Source organism: Papio anubis, chromosome 8 (genome assembly GCF_008728515.1).
Source record: "Papio anubis isolate 15944 chromosome 8, Panubis1.0, whole genome shotgun sequence".
Classification (NCBI taxonomy): domain Eukaryota; kingdom Metazoa; phylum Chordata; class Mammalia; order Primates; family Cercopithecidae; genus Papio; species Papio anubis.
This window is the reverse complement of record NC_044983.1, coordinates 89,184,517-89,202,601: the sequence shown is the minus strand read 5'-3', so window position 1 is coordinate 89,202,601 and position 18,085 is coordinate 89,184,517. Positions and strand designations below refer to the sequence as shown.

The 18,085-nt window shown below is 38.6% G+C and overlaps 1 protein-coding gene across 4 annotated transcripts in view; it reads right to left on the bottom strand.

The window, feature by feature from the left end:
• The window catches only part of TMEM67 (transmembrane protein 67), a 98,127-nt gene that overhangs the window by 54,171 nt on the left and 25,871 nt on the right, over positions 1–18,085 (bottom strand). For all 4 annotated transcript variants that reach the window (XR_001905720.3, XR_001905719.2, XR_001905721.2 and 1 more), the window contains exons 8-16: positions 14,566–14,720; positions 14,334–14,442; positions 13,585–13,671; positions 12,756–12,821; positions 9,872–10,028; positions 8,602–8,725; positions 7,003–7,108; positions 3,608–3,664; positions 2,014–2,112 (exon numbers count right to left, since the gene is read on the bottom strand). Coding sequence is in view for 1 of the 4 variants with exons in the window: in XM_003902970.5 (XP_003903019.3) it covers positions 2,014–2,112; positions 3,608–3,664; positions 7,003–7,108; positions 8,602–8,725; positions 9,872–10,028; positions 12,756–12,821; positions 13,585–13,671; positions 14,334–14,442; positions 14,566–14,720 (960 nt within the window). In the remaining 3 variants the exon portion in view is untranslated. The remainder of the gene's footprint in view (positions 1–2,013; positions 2,113–3,607; positions 3,665–7,002; positions 7,109–8,601; positions 8,726–9,871; positions 10,029–12,755; positions 12,822–13,584; positions 13,672–14,333; positions 14,443–14,565; positions 14,721–18,085) is intronic.

Sequence of the window (18,085 nt, the reverse complement as noted above, 5' to 3'; positions counted from 1 at the left end):
CCACTTTTATACATCATCCACTACGTTTCTTAAGCCTGAAACCTCGTTTCACATATCCACATATGATCTTGCTATAAAGACCACCTGCTTCCTCTTCCTTGCTACCTTTTGGTTCCTTACCTTTCTGGCCATTCCTGGTAGCCTCTTTCTTCAACTCTTCTCATCTTTCACTATCTAAGAAAATTGAACTGCTTCCTAATTTTCTCTTAGTCCCCTTTAATCTCTCCTCCACACTAACACCAGAGTTAGTTTTCTAAAATGTGAATTGGATTGTGTCACTTCCCTTGTTAAAAATGAACAACTCCTCACTGCAATATAAATTCCTGATCCACAAGGTCTTTCACAATATGGGCCAAAATTAACTTTTTAGCCTCATCTGCCAGTTCTAGTCATGTAGTTAGTCAATGACTAACCACTTCATACTTTCATCTCGAATACTTTGTGGAATAAAATGGGCATTGTTTTACCAAATATTCTTCTCTTCCTCTCTCTGGTAAGCTCTCATGATTTCTGAGAGCACAGACTATGTCTGTCTTTGCTCACTATCACATCCTCTAGTTCCTGGCAGAGTGCCAGACACTTAGACAGTAGAGCCTCAGTGACTACTGTAGAATGAAGAGATAATCCCACTTAAAGTTCACTTCTCTGGGAAGCCTTTCTGGACTATCCCAAGTAGTAAATCAAGTCCCCCTGCTGATTCCTTAGCTCACTGGCTTTGGAATCAGAAAGATACTTTGGTTAAAGTTACGCTGTAACCTTTCTCATGTTCTTCATCAGCAAAATGGAAATATCTATTACTGAGTTGCTGTAAAAATCAAGCGAGTAGAAAATTTAACCTTTGCCTCAATTTCATCATGTGTAAAATGCGAATAATAATAATAATATAACTTCAAAGAGCTACTGTGAGGATTAAGAAAATTACATACATAAAGCTTTAAAAAGTGCCTGGTACATGGTAAATATTTTTTAAATGTTTGATAAAAATAAAAGGTTAAATATGAAGTGAAAGTATAAAGTTAATAGAATAAAATGTGGACTATCTTTGTGATCTTGATATAGGGAAGGTTTTCCTAAACAAGATCCTAAAAGCACTGAAAAAATATTCAGATATGATGATATCAAAACTAAAAGTTTCTGGCCAGGCGTGGTGGCTCATGCCTGTAATCCCAGCACTTTGGGAGGCTGAGGTGGGTGGATCATGAGGCCAGGAGTTCAAGACCAGTCTGACCAACATGGTGAAACCCCGTCTCTATTAAAAATACAAAAATTAGCCAGGCAAGGTAGTGCATGCCTGTAATCCCAGCTACTCAGCAGACTGAGGCAGGAGAATCACTTGAACCCGGGAGGTGGAGGTTGCAGTGAACCAAGATCGTGCCTCTGCACTCCAGCCTGGGTGACAGAGTGAGACTCTGTCTCAAAAAAACAAACAAAAACAAAAACAAAAACAAACCTGAAAGTTTCTGTTAAACAAAGGACCACATGGATAAAAATGACAGATAGGTCACATATTTATTTGTTCATATATTTCAACATCAGAAACCAAAAAGGGGTTACTATTTAGAAAATTAAAAAAATCCTTCACATAAACAAGAAAAACTGGAAACATAATAGAGAAGTAGGCAAGGGATATAAACAGGCAGTTAACAGAAGGAAAAACCTGAATGATTAAAATGTATATGAAGAGTACAGAGAAATGAAAATGAAATCAACAGTGACATACTACTATATGCCATGAAATTGGCAAAAATTGGAAAGGCTGGAAAAATATCAAGTGTTGCCAAGTTTGTGCAGAAATAAGAAGAGCATTGCTGGTAGGACTATAGACTGGCATACAATATGGTGGGAAGAAAATGAGGTACGCATACACTATATGACCCAGCAATACTTATCCTAATTACATACCCCAGAAAAATTCAATGCAACTTCTTTACTTATCCTCTAGTTGTGTCTTATGAAAAGGATCCAGAAGAGTCAAAAGATTAAAATATTACTTAAAAACCGCTGAGATTATACCTGTAAGTCAATCATGGGACTCCCAATGCGCCTCTTCCATCCTGCTGTCTTCAAAAGAGATGCTAAAACAGCTAGCCCACCCAATACACCCAAAGCAATCTAAAAAACAAAAGAACAATTGAGAATTTATGTACTTTCTCTCATTGGTGTTCAAAAACACTGTGAACAGAAAGTAAGGAAGTGCTCAAAAAAATGGTGGGGTGGGACATGTTGAAAGGACACAGGAGTCAAGTTGGAGGAACTTGTAATGGCCAAATGTGGGACAATTTGAACAAGAAAACAAATAATAACATATTATAATTACTAGAATAAAATAAATACGAGTTCACACTGATTTAAAAATAAATAATTGAATAAATAATGTGAGCAAAGGGAGAGTTTCTCCTTATAGTAAAGTTCCAAATAAATAAAAAAGTAATTAGGGAAACAGAAAATCACCATCAGGCAAATATCACAGTGAAACTTTCTGCAGGTAAGAATCATCAATGGATGCTATTCAATAAAATTAGAGGGCCGGGCGTGGTGGCTCACGCCTGTAATCCCAGCATTTTGGGAGGCTGAGGTGGGTGGATTGCCTAAAGTCAGGAGTTCAAGACCAGTCTGGCCAACATGGTGAAACCCCGTCACTACTAAAAATACAAAAAAATTAGCCTGGTGTGGTGGCATGCACCTGTAATCCCAGCTACTAGGGAGGCTGAGGCAGGGGAATTGCTTAAACCAACAAGGTGAAGGTTGCAGTGGGCCGAGATCACACCACTGCACTCCAGCCTGGGCAATAGAGTGAGACTCCATCTAAAATAAAATAAAATAAAATTAAGAGGGCCGGCTGGGTGCGGTGGCTCACCTGAGGTTGGGAATTTGAGACCAGAATCACCAACATGGAGAAACCCCATCTCTACTAAAAATACAAAAATTAGCTGGGCGTGGTGACACATGCCTGTAATCCCAGATACTCAGAAGGCTGAGACAAGAGAATCACTGAGATCACGCCATTGCACTCCAGTCTGTGCAACAAGAGCAAAACTCCATTTCCAAAAAAAAAAAAAAAACAAAAAACGAGAAGGGGAGAATAAGAAGAATAAGCAGCAGGATGTTTGCATAATTTCAAAGAATCTTCCCCATGAGATACTTATTTTTATTTATTATTATAGCATCACTTTGATGGCATCTTTGCCAAAACTATATGAACTCAATTTGATCATGGGAAAATACCAGACAAACCCAAATTGAGGGCCAAAATAATGGACCAGTACTCTTCAAAAGTATTACGGTCAAGAAAGACTAAGAATCTGTCACACATTTTAAAACACTAAGGAGCTATGACAGCTAAAAGCAATATGTGACGCTAGATTGGGTCCTAAAACAGAAAAAAATTCAATAGTGAAAGTCAAATAGCATGTAGATGAGTTAATAGGACTACATCAATATTAATTTCCAGATTATGATCATTGTGCTAAGGTTATATAGGCTAACATTAGGGGAGGCTGGGGAAAAGAGTATCTGGCAAATTTGTTTTAGCAACTTTCTTGCACATCTGAAATTATCTAATTATAAAATACACTGTATATATTTTAATAGGTTAAAATAAACTTACATCTGTCTGGACATGTGCTTCTCCATGATCCATTTCGTATGTGACTGAGAAAGAAACCTGGTATTTAAAACAAAACAAATTAGCTATACTGAAATTATGTAATACAAACTTACTTTTCTTATAAAAACACATTTGTAGCTGGGTTTTACCATAAACACTATAGTTTCTAACTATCAAAATTATTAGAGTTGACCTTTACTTACATGTAAATAGATATGCTTTTGAGAATTATTTGTGCTACTTTAAATATCTCTTTCACACACATTAAAAACGGGGCTTGTTAGGAGATAAGTTAAATTCATGCACAGACTAATCATATTTCATTTTCTGATAGACTTCTGTAACTGAGGAATTTGACTAAACTTGTACATTAGGAATTTAGCAACTGGGTAAACCACCAGTTGCTAAACCGTAGATTAATCAAAGATCTGAACAAAATCTTAAAGATACCACTACGTTAAGAGACAAGAGAAAGAAGAACCTAGTAAAAGGTCAGAGAAGAGGACTGTGAGGGGTAGGAGAGGAAGATACTTAAGTCTTACCATGGTCACAGAATAGGGAGTTTCAAGAAGGAGGAGGACATTGAGTACAGTTTCAAATGTTGTATAAATGTCAAGGTAAAGAAAGCCACTATACGTGGAAACCATCGCTGACTTTCATGAAAGAGGTTTTCAAAGAAGTAAATGGCAAGAGCCAGACTGCAAATGATGAAAGAGTAAATGGTTGGGAAATGAAGAGATACATTAGCAAGCTGGGCAGCTGGCAGAACTGAGTAAAATGTTTGGTTGGTTGGTTGGTTGTTTTAGTTTGTTTTTAAGATAAGGCAATCTGAGAGTTTTTATAAACAAAGGAAAGGGACTCGCAGAGAGGCTGTCTGAATAAGACATTAGGGATGGAACAGGATATTGGAAAATGTACTATAAATGAGTTTAGATAGAAGATTAGTTTAGGAAGAGAGGAGGGGACCTTCTTTCTTGGAAACAGGAACAAGAAATGGGAAGGACAATGAAACAGAGATTCTGAAATATTAAAGAGGAAATCTTAAGGAATTCATGATAGATGGTCCTGATCTGCTCAAGACTAGATAAAGAGCAGAGACATAGCTGGATGTTTACAACTGATGTAAAATTTTGCAACAGCTGCCATGAGAAATTAAGAAATGATGAAAGAATTGTATATTTTATAATTAGAATAATTTGAGGTAGACTTCATCAATGTAGTTTCATGACTTAACTTTTTTTTTTTTTCTTTTTTGAGACAGTCTCACTCTGGAGTGCAGTGGTGCAATCTTGGTTTACTACAATCTCTACATCCCAGATTCAAGCAACAAGAATTCTCCTGCCTCAGCCTCCCAAGTAGCTGGGATTACAGGTAACCACCACCATGCCCAGATAATTTTTTTTTTGTTATATTTTTAGCAGAAACAGGGTTTCACCATGTTGGCCAGGCTGGTCTCTAACTCCTGACCTCAACTGATCTGCCCACCTCGGCCTCCCATAGTGTTGGGACTACAGGCGTGAGCCACCACAACCAGCAGACTTAACTTTTTTCTATTTGTTATTTTTCAATTTATCAAGGCTTAGTTTAGAATTATTTTGGACAAGAATAATATTTAAAGAAAAGACTCAGAAGTGTTTTACATTAAAATAAATATATATATATACATACACACACACACACACAATTATTTTATTTTATTTTTTTTGAGACAGAGTTTTGCTCTTGTTGCCCAGGCTGGAATGCAATGGCACGCTCTCGGCTCACTGCAACCTCCCCCTCCCGGGTTCAAGTGATTCTCCTGCCTCAGCCTCCCAAGCAGCTGGGATTACAGGCATGCACCACCATGCCTGGCTAATTTTGTATTTTTAGTAGAGACAGGGTTTCACTATGTTGGTCAAGCTGAAAATAAATATATTCTTGATTACTCATAACACCACTCCAGGAAGTTTTAAACCAGGCAGTCTTTTGTTGTTACCAAGTATGTTTTGGATTTTCTTCTCCTCTCATTACAGTGTATGCAAGCTCGGTCAATGGAAACTAATTTTAGCACTGGATTAGGTAATACAAATGAGGATGGAAAATCTTTAAAAGTTACACTACATATGTATTTTTACTTAATTAAAGTTTGAATCCAATAGCAGTCAAGTACAAGTACAAGCACAACAGAGAGGCCAAAAGCACCGGCTGAAGGAACTAGAATATTAAAATACAGAAGTAAAATAGTAGAAATTCAAAGCTCTTACAGAGTTTGGAGGTAAGAAATGCTATGCTCCACTTCTCATGTTTTTACAGAAAGAAGGGAATAGCCACTTAATCTCTAGGAGGAAAAATATAGAAGAATTACCTCTGTTTTTTTACCTCTATCCCTCTCTCATTTATCCCTCCTCAAAGCAAGATGCTTTATCTGACTGGAGAAGTTGAGAAGAGGAACTGAGCATGTGTAGCTCAACCTTCTCTAAGCTCATTCTCTGCAGTGCAGCCTAACAGGTCTCGCTTCCATATACAGGCCCACCCAGGCAGAAGAGGCCTTCTGTCCTGTAGTTAAGTTTAATTTAGTTGACGAAGTAGTGGGAAACCTACTTGGCTGCAGGTCCAAACTACATCCTCTAGTTCATGTTAGCTGTACTAGTTATAACGCTGATAATTATCATCTCCTTCTGCCTGTTGAAGTATGTCTCTATTAAGTAGGTCACAGATTGGTGAGCACACATATGCCCACTGTAAAGTCTGAGTTCCTGGCTTAATTGGGCAAAGACATAAGATTTTTTTTTTTTTTTTGAGATGGAGTCTCACTCTTTTGCCCAGGCTGGAGTGCAGTGAAGTGATCTCGGTCTCGGCTCACTGCAACTTCGCCTCCTGGGCTCAAGCGATTCTCCTGCCTCAGCCTCCAGAGTAGCTGGGATTACAGATGCGTGCCACCACACCCGGCTAATTTTTGTATTTTCAGTAGAGACAGGGTTTCACCATGTTGGTCAGGCTGTCTCAAACTCCCGACCTCAGGTGATCCGCCCGCCTTGGCCTCCCAAAGTGCTGGGATTATAGGCGTGAGCCACCGCACCCGGCCCACAAAATCTTAACAAAAGCAAGGTGGCCAAAAAGAACAGGAGCAGACATTGCACATCTCAGCATATCCCAGTATCCCGAACAAGGATACTAGGCTGCTGGTGAGACTTCTACTGAAAAACATAATCCATTCTTACTTTTTTATACTCAGGATCCATACGAACTCACCTCTCACCATTATTAGTAAAAAATAATTAAGACTTGACTATATGTAGAGAAAGGTTTATTTAGAACTTAAAAAAAAAAAAGACTGTCTTTTGACCAAAATGTAAACCGAATCAGTATTATACTCTATTTATACATACAAGGGCACTGATTAGTCAGGAACTCACCTTCACAGACTGGCTATTGGCGTCTTTGGTATCAATGTCACTGTAGGCAATGGTGATTAAGGGAGGGTAGATGTTTCCATTTATTGTGTTGGGTACAAGGTGGACGCTATTTAAAAGAAAATACATTTATAGTAATCAGTATATCTAGGCCCTTAAACATACATTTAATTTACCATTTGTTTTGAATTTAATATAAATTGTCTGATGATCTCAGAACCAATCAGTTAAAAAGGACTAAGGAAGGTTACACATAAACTAATGATGACAACATAAGCCATCTTCAGTGATCAAGACTTGAACATTAAAATATAACATCTGATGGTGTAAGATTAAAGAAAAAACAAACTAAAAATGTACCATCTGAGATAAATTAGAAGCTCAATCCAAGTCCTATGAAGTTTACAGATGAAATCACTGAAGAACTATAAACTATCTTTGAGGAATAATCAAAAGTACAGTGCTACATGAAGCCTAAAGAAAGGCAGATAAGATCTTGATTTCAAAAGAGAAAAATGAATTCTTAACAAAATAATATATGTCAAGCCAGGTGCAGTGGCTCATGCCTGTAATCCCAGCACTTTGGGAGGCCAAGGTGGGAAGATTGCTTGAGCCCAGGAGTTCAAGACCGGTCTGGACAACATAGCAAGACCCTGTCTCAAGATAAACAAATAAATAAATTTTTTAATTAAAAAAAAAGTGTCAGCTGTAATATGGTTATGGCACGAAGTGAGGTTCATTTTGCCAAATTCAATGCATTAGTACTGTATAGTTTGTGAATTCAAAAGGAAAGTGCCAATCACTAGGGGCCACCATGGTTTCATCAAGAACACATCAAGTCTGACTAGGTGCATTTTCATTTTTACTAGAATACCGTATTAGCAGGTTGAAGAAATGCTGAAAACACAGTACATTTGGATTTCAGCATGATACATAACAAAGTTTCTGCACTGTTTACCTCATAAGATTATGAGAATCAAAATGAAACAACTGAAAAAAAAAGTATATTGAAGTATTTCAAAGTACCAAACTACTGTGAGATGATGGTGTTGATTTTTATCAGTGTATTCAAGGTACACATCATAAAACATTACAGTGGGAAAGTCACTAAGATTTTAGAGATCTCACACTGGAAAAGAAAGAGAAATTTAAGTGGTGCAGTACTAACCTAAGGTACGATCACAGTTAGGTTATCCTAGGAAGAGGGGGGTGTTGATAATTAATCTGGGTAAACCCAGAACAAAAGTCACTGAAAGAAATGAGGATAGGGGAGTCCTAAATATCACCAACCATCTGGCAAGCTCTTTCTAAAACACCAATTTCAGCTCACTGGTATTTACTTAGCTATTCACAGCCCATTCTAATTCAGCAAGTCTAGAGGGGGACCTGGCATGTGAATTTTGACCTAACTCCTCACACTCTTCTGTTATAGTTTCCCCCTTGGCTATTCACTTTTACTGGTCTATGCCAATCTACACATATACCTAAAATAACCTGACCAACTGTTCCAATTCAGTTGTCCTTATTGTTTTCATCTACTAATGACTGGCAAACACTTCCATTATATTTTCCCATAAATAATATCATTAGACATTTGTTTACCTCAGTGATATTTGGGTAGCAACTCGAATTACTCTTGGCTGACTTCCTAAGTCATTTTCTCGTCCACTTACTGCATCCACTAAGAAAATGCGCCGAGTTAGAAGCCACTTGCCAGAGTTGCTGTCTTTTATTATAAAAAGAAAAAAGTTTACTGTACAAATTTAAAAGATAAAATTATTGTTTTAGATAAGATGGCTGCAAAAAGCTACTAGTATAAGAAACACCTGACAATGGCCTTCTCTAACTCATGTGAATGTCTTCTGATTTTTTTTTTTTTTTTTTTTGAGACAGTCTCACTCTGTCGCCCAGGCTGGAATGCAGTGGCGCAATCTTGGCTCACTGCAAGCTCTGCCTCCTGGGTTCACGCCATTCTCCTGCCTCAGTCTCCCGAGTAGCTGGGATTACAGGTGCCTGCCACCACACCCAGCTAATTTTTTTGTATTCTTTAGTAGAGATAGGATTTCACTATGTTAGCCAGTGGTCTTGATCTCCTGACCTCGTGATCTGCCTGCCTCAGCCTCCCAAAGTGCTGGGATTACAGGCGTGAGCCACCGTGCCCGGCCTCTTTTGTTTTTTTTTAGACAGGGTCTCACTCTGTTGACCAGGCTATAGTGCACTAGCATAATCATGGCTCACTGCATTCTCAACCTGGGCTCAAGTGATCCTCCCACCTCTGCCTCCAGAGTAGCTGGGACTACAAGCTTGCACCACCACACCAAGTTAATTTTTTTTTTTTTTTGTAGCAACAGGTTCTCATCATGTTGCCTAGGTTGGTCTTGAATTTCTTGGCTCAAGCAATTCTCCCCTCTTGGTCTCCCAAAGTGCTGTGATTATAGGTGTGAGCCACTGCGCCTTGGACTTGAATGTCTTCTGATTGTTTGAACTTTGCATAAATTTGGAAGGCTTTTCCCTGCAAATTACCTAAAAAAGCGGAATTTTATAATATGAGTAATAACAAAAGAAACTAATTTGTCCAAAAAAGCATATTCAGGACAGCTTGAAGAAAAAGCCCCAATTTACAGTTATACTAATGTTTCTCAGGATATACCCTCAGCAACAGTATAATTTCTTAACGATATGTCTGGTAATAAAATTAGTAAAAGTTTCTAAATCCACCATCAATATATTGTTTTATTTTTTGGTACATTGTATAGAACCATATAAGAGAGAATTCATGACCTTTCTTATGTGGTTTATTAAATTATCATGTAGGTTAACTTATTTATTGATTTCTGCTCAGGGAAAAAAGTGGTATGTATGGATGTCTTACCTTGGTTCACAAATATCTTATTGTGTTGAAGATTTAGGTTTAACACAGGCACAGCCAAAATATATTGATGTTGATTTTCATCAGCATATTCAAGGTACACATCATAAAATATAGGAGTGGGAAAGTCAATTAAGATCTTAGAGATAGGAATCTCACACTGAAAAGTAAAATTAAAAATAAAAGCACATAAAACAGCAACTTAAAGTACTAAAAAGCAAAAAAAAATCACAATTGAAAATTAGCAAGCATATTTATTATCTTCAGAATGTTTTTCTAGTTGTGCAAAATATCTTTATACTACCTTGTTTATATGCATTTCCATTTGCCTTCCAAAACCTGAATACTGTAAATATGATTATTTTATAAGGACCAAAAACACTAATAGTAAATAACTGCTTTGAGAACTTTGAAAACTTCTTAAGCCTCAACTCAGATGAAGGAGGTATGTTTTCATTCTCAATATTAAGTGTACATCAGTGAAAAGGTTTAAAACTACTGTCCTATGGGATAAATTCCCAATTTTTTCTCCTGCTGTACAATGATGTCTATGATCTGCCTTCCATTAACCAAGCCAGGTTTCTCTCTCATTACTCCCTATCTGTCTATGGTGGTCCATTCATACTAATCTACTTGTAGTTTCTAAATATGCCATGCTACTGTATGCCTCTCTGTCATTGCAAATGTGGCTTCTGTCTGACATTTCATTCCCCACTGTATTCTCCTGGAAAACTCATATTCATTATACAAGCCCAAGTATCACTTACTTTGTGAAGCCTTTCTATACTTCCCCAGGAATCAGTACCTTATACAAACCTATAGAATGACACTTATATTCTTTGCAATTCTTTGTCTATATAACTGTTTTGCCTACTACACTATGAAGAACTTGAGAGTTGGCCAGGTTCAATGAAATAAAAATGCTTTTTAAACCTGATGGAACATTGGCTCCACAGTTTATGTGACACAAGTCTTTGAGTAAATTACCTAATTACTTGGCATAATTTCCTCGTCTGTGAAGCACAGATATTATGTATCTCACATGGTTATTTTATGAATCAAATGGAATAATAATGATAAAATGCTGAGCACACAGAGACAGGCATTACATAAATGTTGATCTTTCTGGCCTATGTTAGAAGCACAATAACATTTATTTTAAAAACAACAACAACAACAACATGTAAATCATTTCTGACAAAAGAAGTAAATTCATGTTCATGGTAGAAAATTTGGAAATTATAAACAAGAAAACAAAAACAATATCTGACCCCACTATCCAGAGGTAATCACTGTTAGTAGATTCTTCCAATCTACTTTCCATAATGGTATTTTTTGTTGTGGTTTTGTTCTATGGTTGTGTGTGGAACTTTATCAAGATGTATTTTTACAGACTAATGAATTTATATGGTTTGGCTGTGTTCCCACCTAAATCTCATCTTGAACTGTTGTTCCTATAATCCCCATGTGTCATGGGAAGGACTGGAGGGAGGTAATTGAATCATGGGGGCGGTTACCCTCATGCTGTTCTCATAATAGTGAAAGAGTTCTCATGAGATCTGATGGTTTTATGAGGGGCTTTTCCCTTTTTTGCTCAGTATTTCTCTTCCTGTCACCATAAGTTTCCTAAGGCCTCCTCAGTCATGCTGAACTGTAAGCCAATTAAACCTATTTCCTTTGTAAATTACCCAGTCTCGGGTATGTTTTTATTAGCAGTGTGAGAATGGACTAATACATGCATGTCTTTCAAGTATTTAATGGCTCATAATATTCCTTAGTAAGATAATGTAATTTCAAAATAGGTACCAAAGTAAGGAATGTCAGAGAAGGAAGGAGAAAGAAAAAAATGGAGGAAGATGAAGGAATTATTTTTGTTTGTTATTAGGGGGTAGAAGAAGGGAGTAACCTTTATTAGTCATTTAAAAAAAAGTAGCATTTTTACGTTATTTCAAAATGCTCAGAAGTAAGCATTACTTTTTAAGACCTATAAGCCTAGAAGCAGATAAACAATTTATTACGAAGATGTATTATATGATGTTTAAGACTCTAAGCTGGGCGAGGTGGCTCGCACCTGTAATCCCAGCACTTTGGGAGTCCGAGGCTGGTGGATCACTTGAGGCCAGGAGTTTGAGACCAGCCTGGTCAACATGGCAAAACCCCATCTCTATGAAAAACACAAGAATTAGCTGGGTGTGGTGGTACATGCCTGTTGTCCCAGCTACTCAGGTGGCTGAGGCACATGAATTGCTTGAACCCAGGAGGCAGAGACTGCAGTGAGCCCAGATTGCAGTGAGCCAATATCGCACCACTACACTCCGGCCTGGGCAACAGAGTGAGATTCTGTCTCAAAAAACAAAACAAAACAAAACAAAAACCTCTACAGATAACAAGGTGCTCTGTTTACGCCACTGAAATTAAGCTTTTCTGTACCCAGGTAATAAAAAATTATATTAATTAGTGAAATTATTCATCACTATTAAAAACATTTCCGGCCAGGCACAGTGGCTCATGCCTGTAATCTCAGCACTTTGGGAGGCTGAGGAGAGCAGATCACCTGAGGTGGGGAGTTCGAGACCAGACTGACCAACATGGAGAAACCCCGTCTTCAGCCGGGCATGGTGGCACGTCTGTAATCCCAGCTACTCGGGAGGCTGAGGCAGGAGAATCGCTTGAACCTGGGAGGCGGAGGTTGCAGTGAGCTGAGATCGCGCCACTGCACTCTAGCCTGGGCAACAAGAGCAAAACTCTATCTCAAAAACAAAAAACAAAAAACAAAAAACAAAAACAAGAAAAAAAAAATTCCAATCTCAAAATTAAGTACAATTACTGCTGATATGATATTTTGAAAAATAAAGCTAAAATATAGTCTAATATAGTTCAAACTTACATTTTGTTGGTAGGTTGTTCCAAATGAATAAGCAGCATTTAGCCTTGTTTCTGTGTCTGGACAAAGCTACAGTAAAATAATACAACACATAAATCTCTCTCATAACTGTTTTCTATTCTTATACTCACCCAAACATGGATATATGCTTTACATCATACTTATGTAATGTATCAAGGATATGAAAAGTTAAAGGAACATCTGTTATAAATTAAAGTCATAACTTTAAAGAAATAAAGCTTTGCCAGGCACGGTGGCTCACGCCTGTAATCCCAGCACTTTGAGAGGCCAAGATGGGTGGATCACGAGGTCAGGAGATCAAGACCATCCTGGCTAACATGGTGAAACCCTGTCTCTACTAAAAATACAAAAAATTAGCCGGGTGCGGTGGCGGGTGCCTGTAGTCCCAGCTACTCAGGAGGCTAAGGCAGGAGAATGGTGTGAACCCGGGAGACGGAGTTTGCAGTGAGCCAAGATCGCGCCACTGCACTCCAGCCTGGGTGAGAGAGTGAGACTCCGTCTCAAGAAAAAAAAAAAAAAAAATTAGCCAGGCGTGGTGGCTGGCGCCTGTAGTTCCAGCTCCCAGTTATTCGGGAGGCTGAGTGAGCCAAGATCGCGCCATTGCACTACAGCCTGGGCGAAAGAGTGACACTCCCTCTCAAAAAAAAAAAAAAAAAAAAGAAACTTAAGAAATTCTAATTTAAAGCATCAGAAAAAAAATCAACTTTAGTATGTAACTGATGCTTTATTCATACAATAATCTAATCTTTTCCTCTTTGCCTCAGGCAAAAATAATGCACATTATTATTTCTTTAACTAGAATTGTGCTTACCTGTAAAACACCTCCTTCTAAAGTTTGCCACTTGAGAAAATTTCCTCTTATATCATAGGAAGCAGCAACAAACTTCAGTTTTGTATTCTGATTAAAGAAAACAAGAGCAAAATCAGGTCAAATACTCTGAAAGTCATACAACATCCTGTAAAGAAATGTTCATCGTTGACAAATTACATTCAATTACCTTTATTTTGAGGCTCAATTAATCTATTTCTATGACTAAATACACCTAAAATAATTGGACTGTTTTTTTGCATGAAAATTATTATTCTAGAATTGAGAGGCAGCACTAGTGACAGATAGACTCCTTTCGAACCTGTTAAATAGGAGGCAGTGTGGGAGAACAGTATCTCCTCATTCTGGAAAGTCAAAAAGTTAGAGGTGGGAATTTGGCCCTGTGAAGTGCTAAGCAATGTCACAGAGCCCCAGTCAATCTTTGGAAGCACTTCTTTAAGGTATGGAAAAACAGGACAGAGATTTTTGGCATTTGGTGTTGAAAACTACTCTTCCCAACCCTACAAGTATTAGTTCTTGTCATAACCACATAATCCAGAAGTATCCACATATTCAATACGACAGCTAAACTCTATACTGTTTAGTTCTTGTAAGTTGTTGACATTTATATTTAGTTTGGTAACTGAGTTTGTAGCAATAACCTAAAAAGGTAAGAATTATAACTTTCTTATTACCTTTTAAAATTATAAATCAAAAGGTAGTTATCCTCGAATGATATTAGACATTTTTACCTGGTTTTCGCCTTTAAAACTGAAATTTGTAGGAAGAGAGGTAGAACTGAGCACTTGAGGTGCTAATCCTAACTGGTCTCCATAAAACAGCCAAGGAAGATTCTGTCTCCTATAAACAGTTACAACTGTTTTAATAATGGAGAATAAATATTTCTTATTAATATTTGTGAATATATTAATAACTGCACTGAATTCAGTCAAAATAACATTTCATCAGTCAAAATATCCTTACCAAAATGAAATAGAATGAACAGTGCTCAGTCCAGCAGTATTTTCAAAGATAAACTGAAATAGTCGACATGCATCAAATGTGGCAAAGTCGTAAGAATTCATGTTCATCACACATATATTTCCAAGAGCTTGACAAGATGTTAGATTGGCATATACCTACAACAGAACAATGGCAAAGAAAAGTAACATGAACCTGAACAGTCTATGCAAAAGTTGATATAAAAATTTTACTTTGTGCAGGTCCGTTCCAAGACGGCCAAGTAGGAACAGCTCCGGTCTACAGCTCCCAGCGTAATCAACGCAGAAGATGGGTGATTTCTGCACTTCCAACTGAGATACCTGGTTCATCTCACTGGGACTGGTTGGACAGTGGGTGCACCCTACGGAGGGTGAGCTGAAGCACGGTGGGGCATTGCCTCACCTGGGAAGCGCAAGGGGTCGGGGGATTTCCCTTTTGTAGCCAAGGGAAGCCATGACAGACTGTACCTGGAAAAACAGGACAACTCCACCTAAATACTGTGCTTTTCCAATGGTCTTAGCAAACGGCACACCAGGAGATTATATCCCACGCCTGCCTCAGCGGGTCCCATGCCCACGGAGCCTTGCTCACTGCCTGCACAGCAGTCTGAGATCTACAGCGAGGCAGCAGCCTGGGGGAGGGGCATCTGCCATTGCTGAGGCTTGAGTAGGAAAACAAAGCAGCCAGGGGAAGCGCAAGCAGGGTGGAGCCCACCGCAGCTCAGCAAGGCCTGCTGCCTCTGCAGACTCCACCCCTGGGGGCAGGGCATAACTAAACAAAAGACAGCAGAAACTTCCACAGACTTAAACATCCCTGTCTGACAGCTTTGAAGACAGCAGTGATTCTCCTAGCATGGCGTTTGAGCTCTGAGAATGGACAGACTGCCTCCTCAACTGGGTTCCTGACCCCGTGTAGCCTAACTGGGAGACACCTCCCAGGAGGGACCGACTGACACCTCATACAGGTGGGCGCCCCTCTGGGACGAAGCTTCCAGAGGAAGGATCAGGCAGCAGTATTTGTTGTTCTGCAATATTTGCTGTTCTACAGCCTCCACTGGTGATACCCAGGCAAACAGGGTCTGGAGTGGACCTCCAGCAAACTCCAACAGACCTGCAGCTTAGGGACCTGACTGTTAGAAGGAAAACTAACAAACAGAAAGGAACAGCATCAACATCAACAAAAAGGACATCTACACCAAAACCCCATCTGTAGGTCACCAACATCAAAGGCCAAAGGTAGGTAAAACCACAAAGATGGGGAGAAACCAGAACAGAAAAGCTGAAAATTCTAAAAACCAGAGCGTCTCTTCCCCTCTGAAGGATCGCAGCTCCTTGCCAGCAACAGAACAAAGTTGGATGGAGAACGACTTTGATAAATTGACAGAAGTAGGCTTAAGAAGGTCAGTAATAACAAACTTCTCCAAGCTAAGGGAGGATGCTTGAACCCATCTCAAGGAAGCTAAAAACCTTGAAAAAAGATTAGATGAATGGCTAACTAGAATAAACAGTATAGAGCAGACCTTAAATGACCTGATGGAGCTGAAAACAATGGCACAAGAACTACATAATGCATGCACAAGCTTCAGTAGCTGATTCAATCAAGTGGACAAAAGGGTATCAGTGATTGAAGATCAAAGTAATGAAATAAAGCGAGAAGACAAGGTTAGAGAAAAAAAGAGTAAAAAGAAACGAACAAAGCCTCCAAGAAATATGGGACTATGTGAAAAGACCAAATCTACGTTTGATTGGGGTACCTGAAAATGACAGGGAAAATGGAACCAAGTTGGAAAACACTCTTCAGGATATTATCCAGGAGAACTTCCCTAACCCAGCAAGGCAGGCCAACATTCTAATTCAGAAATACAGAGAACACCACAAAGATACTCCTTGAGAAGAGCAACCCTAAGACACATAATTGTCACATTCACCAAGGTTGAAATGAAGGAAAAAATGTTAAGGGCAGCCAGAGAGAAAGGTTGGGTTACCCACAAAGGGAAGCCCATAATACTAACAGCGGATCTCTTGGGAGAAACTAAGCCAGAAGACAGTGGGGGCCAATATAAAACATTCTCAAAGAAAAAAATTTTCAACCCAGAATCTCATATCTAGTCAAACTAAGCTTCATTAAGTGAAGGAAAAATAAAACCCTTTACGGACAAGCAAATGCTGAGAGATTTTGTGACCACCAGGCCTGCCTTCCAAGAGCTCCTGAAGGAAGCACTAAACATGGAACAGAACAACTGGTACCAGCCACTGCAAAAACATGCCGAATTGTAAAGACCATCGATGCTAGGAAGAAACTGCATCAACTAATGGGCAAAATAACCAGCTAACATCATAATGACAGGTTCAAATTCACATATAACAATATTAACCTTAACTGTAAATGGGCTAAATGCCCCAAGTAAAAGACACAGACTGGCAAATTGGATAAAGAGTCAAAACAAATCAGTGTGCTGTATTCAGGAGACCCATCTCACCTGCAGAGACACACATAGGCTCAAAATAAAGGGATGGAGGAAGATCTACCAAGCAAATGGAAAAAAAAAAAAACAAACAAGCAGGGGTTGCAATTCTAGTCTCTGATAAAACAGACTTTAAACCAACAAAGATCAAAAGAGATAAAGAAGGCCATTACATAATGGTAAAGGGATCAATTCAACAAGAAAAGCTAACTATCCTAAATATATATGCACCCAATATAGGAGCACCCAGATTCATAAAGTGAGTCCTTAGAGACCTACAAAGAGACTTAGACTCCCACACAATAATAATGGGAGACTTTAACACCCCACTGTCAACATTAGACAGAACGACAAGACAGAAGGATAACAAGGATATCCAGGACTTGAACTCAGCTCTGCACCAAGCGGACCTAATAGACATCTACAGAACTCTCCTCCCCAAATCAACAGAATATACATTCTTCTCAGCACCACATCGCACTTATTCCAAAACTGACCACATAGTTGAAAGTAAAGCACTCCTCAGCAAATGTAAAAGAATAGAAATCACAAGAAACTATCTTTGAGACCACAGTGCAATCAAGTTAGAACTCAGGATTAAGAAACTCACTCAACACCGCTCAACTACATGGAAACTGAACAACTTGTTCCTGAATGACTACTGGGTAAATAATGAAATGAAGGCAGAAATAAAGATGTTCTTTGAAACCAATGAGAACAAAGATACAACGTACCAGAATCTCTGGGACACATTTAAAGCAATGTGTAGAGGGAAATTTATAGGACTAAATGCCCACAAGAGAAAGCAGGAAAGATCTAAAATGGATACCCTAACATCGCAATTAAAAGAAGTAAAGAAGCAAGAGCAAACAAATTCAAAAGCTAGCAGAAGGCAAGAAATAACTAAGATCAGAGCAGAACTGAAGGAGATAGAGACACGAAAAAACCCTTCAAAACATCAATGAATCCAGGAGCTGGTTTTTTCAAAACATCAACAAAATTGATAGACCACTAGCAAGACTAATAAAGAAGAAAAGA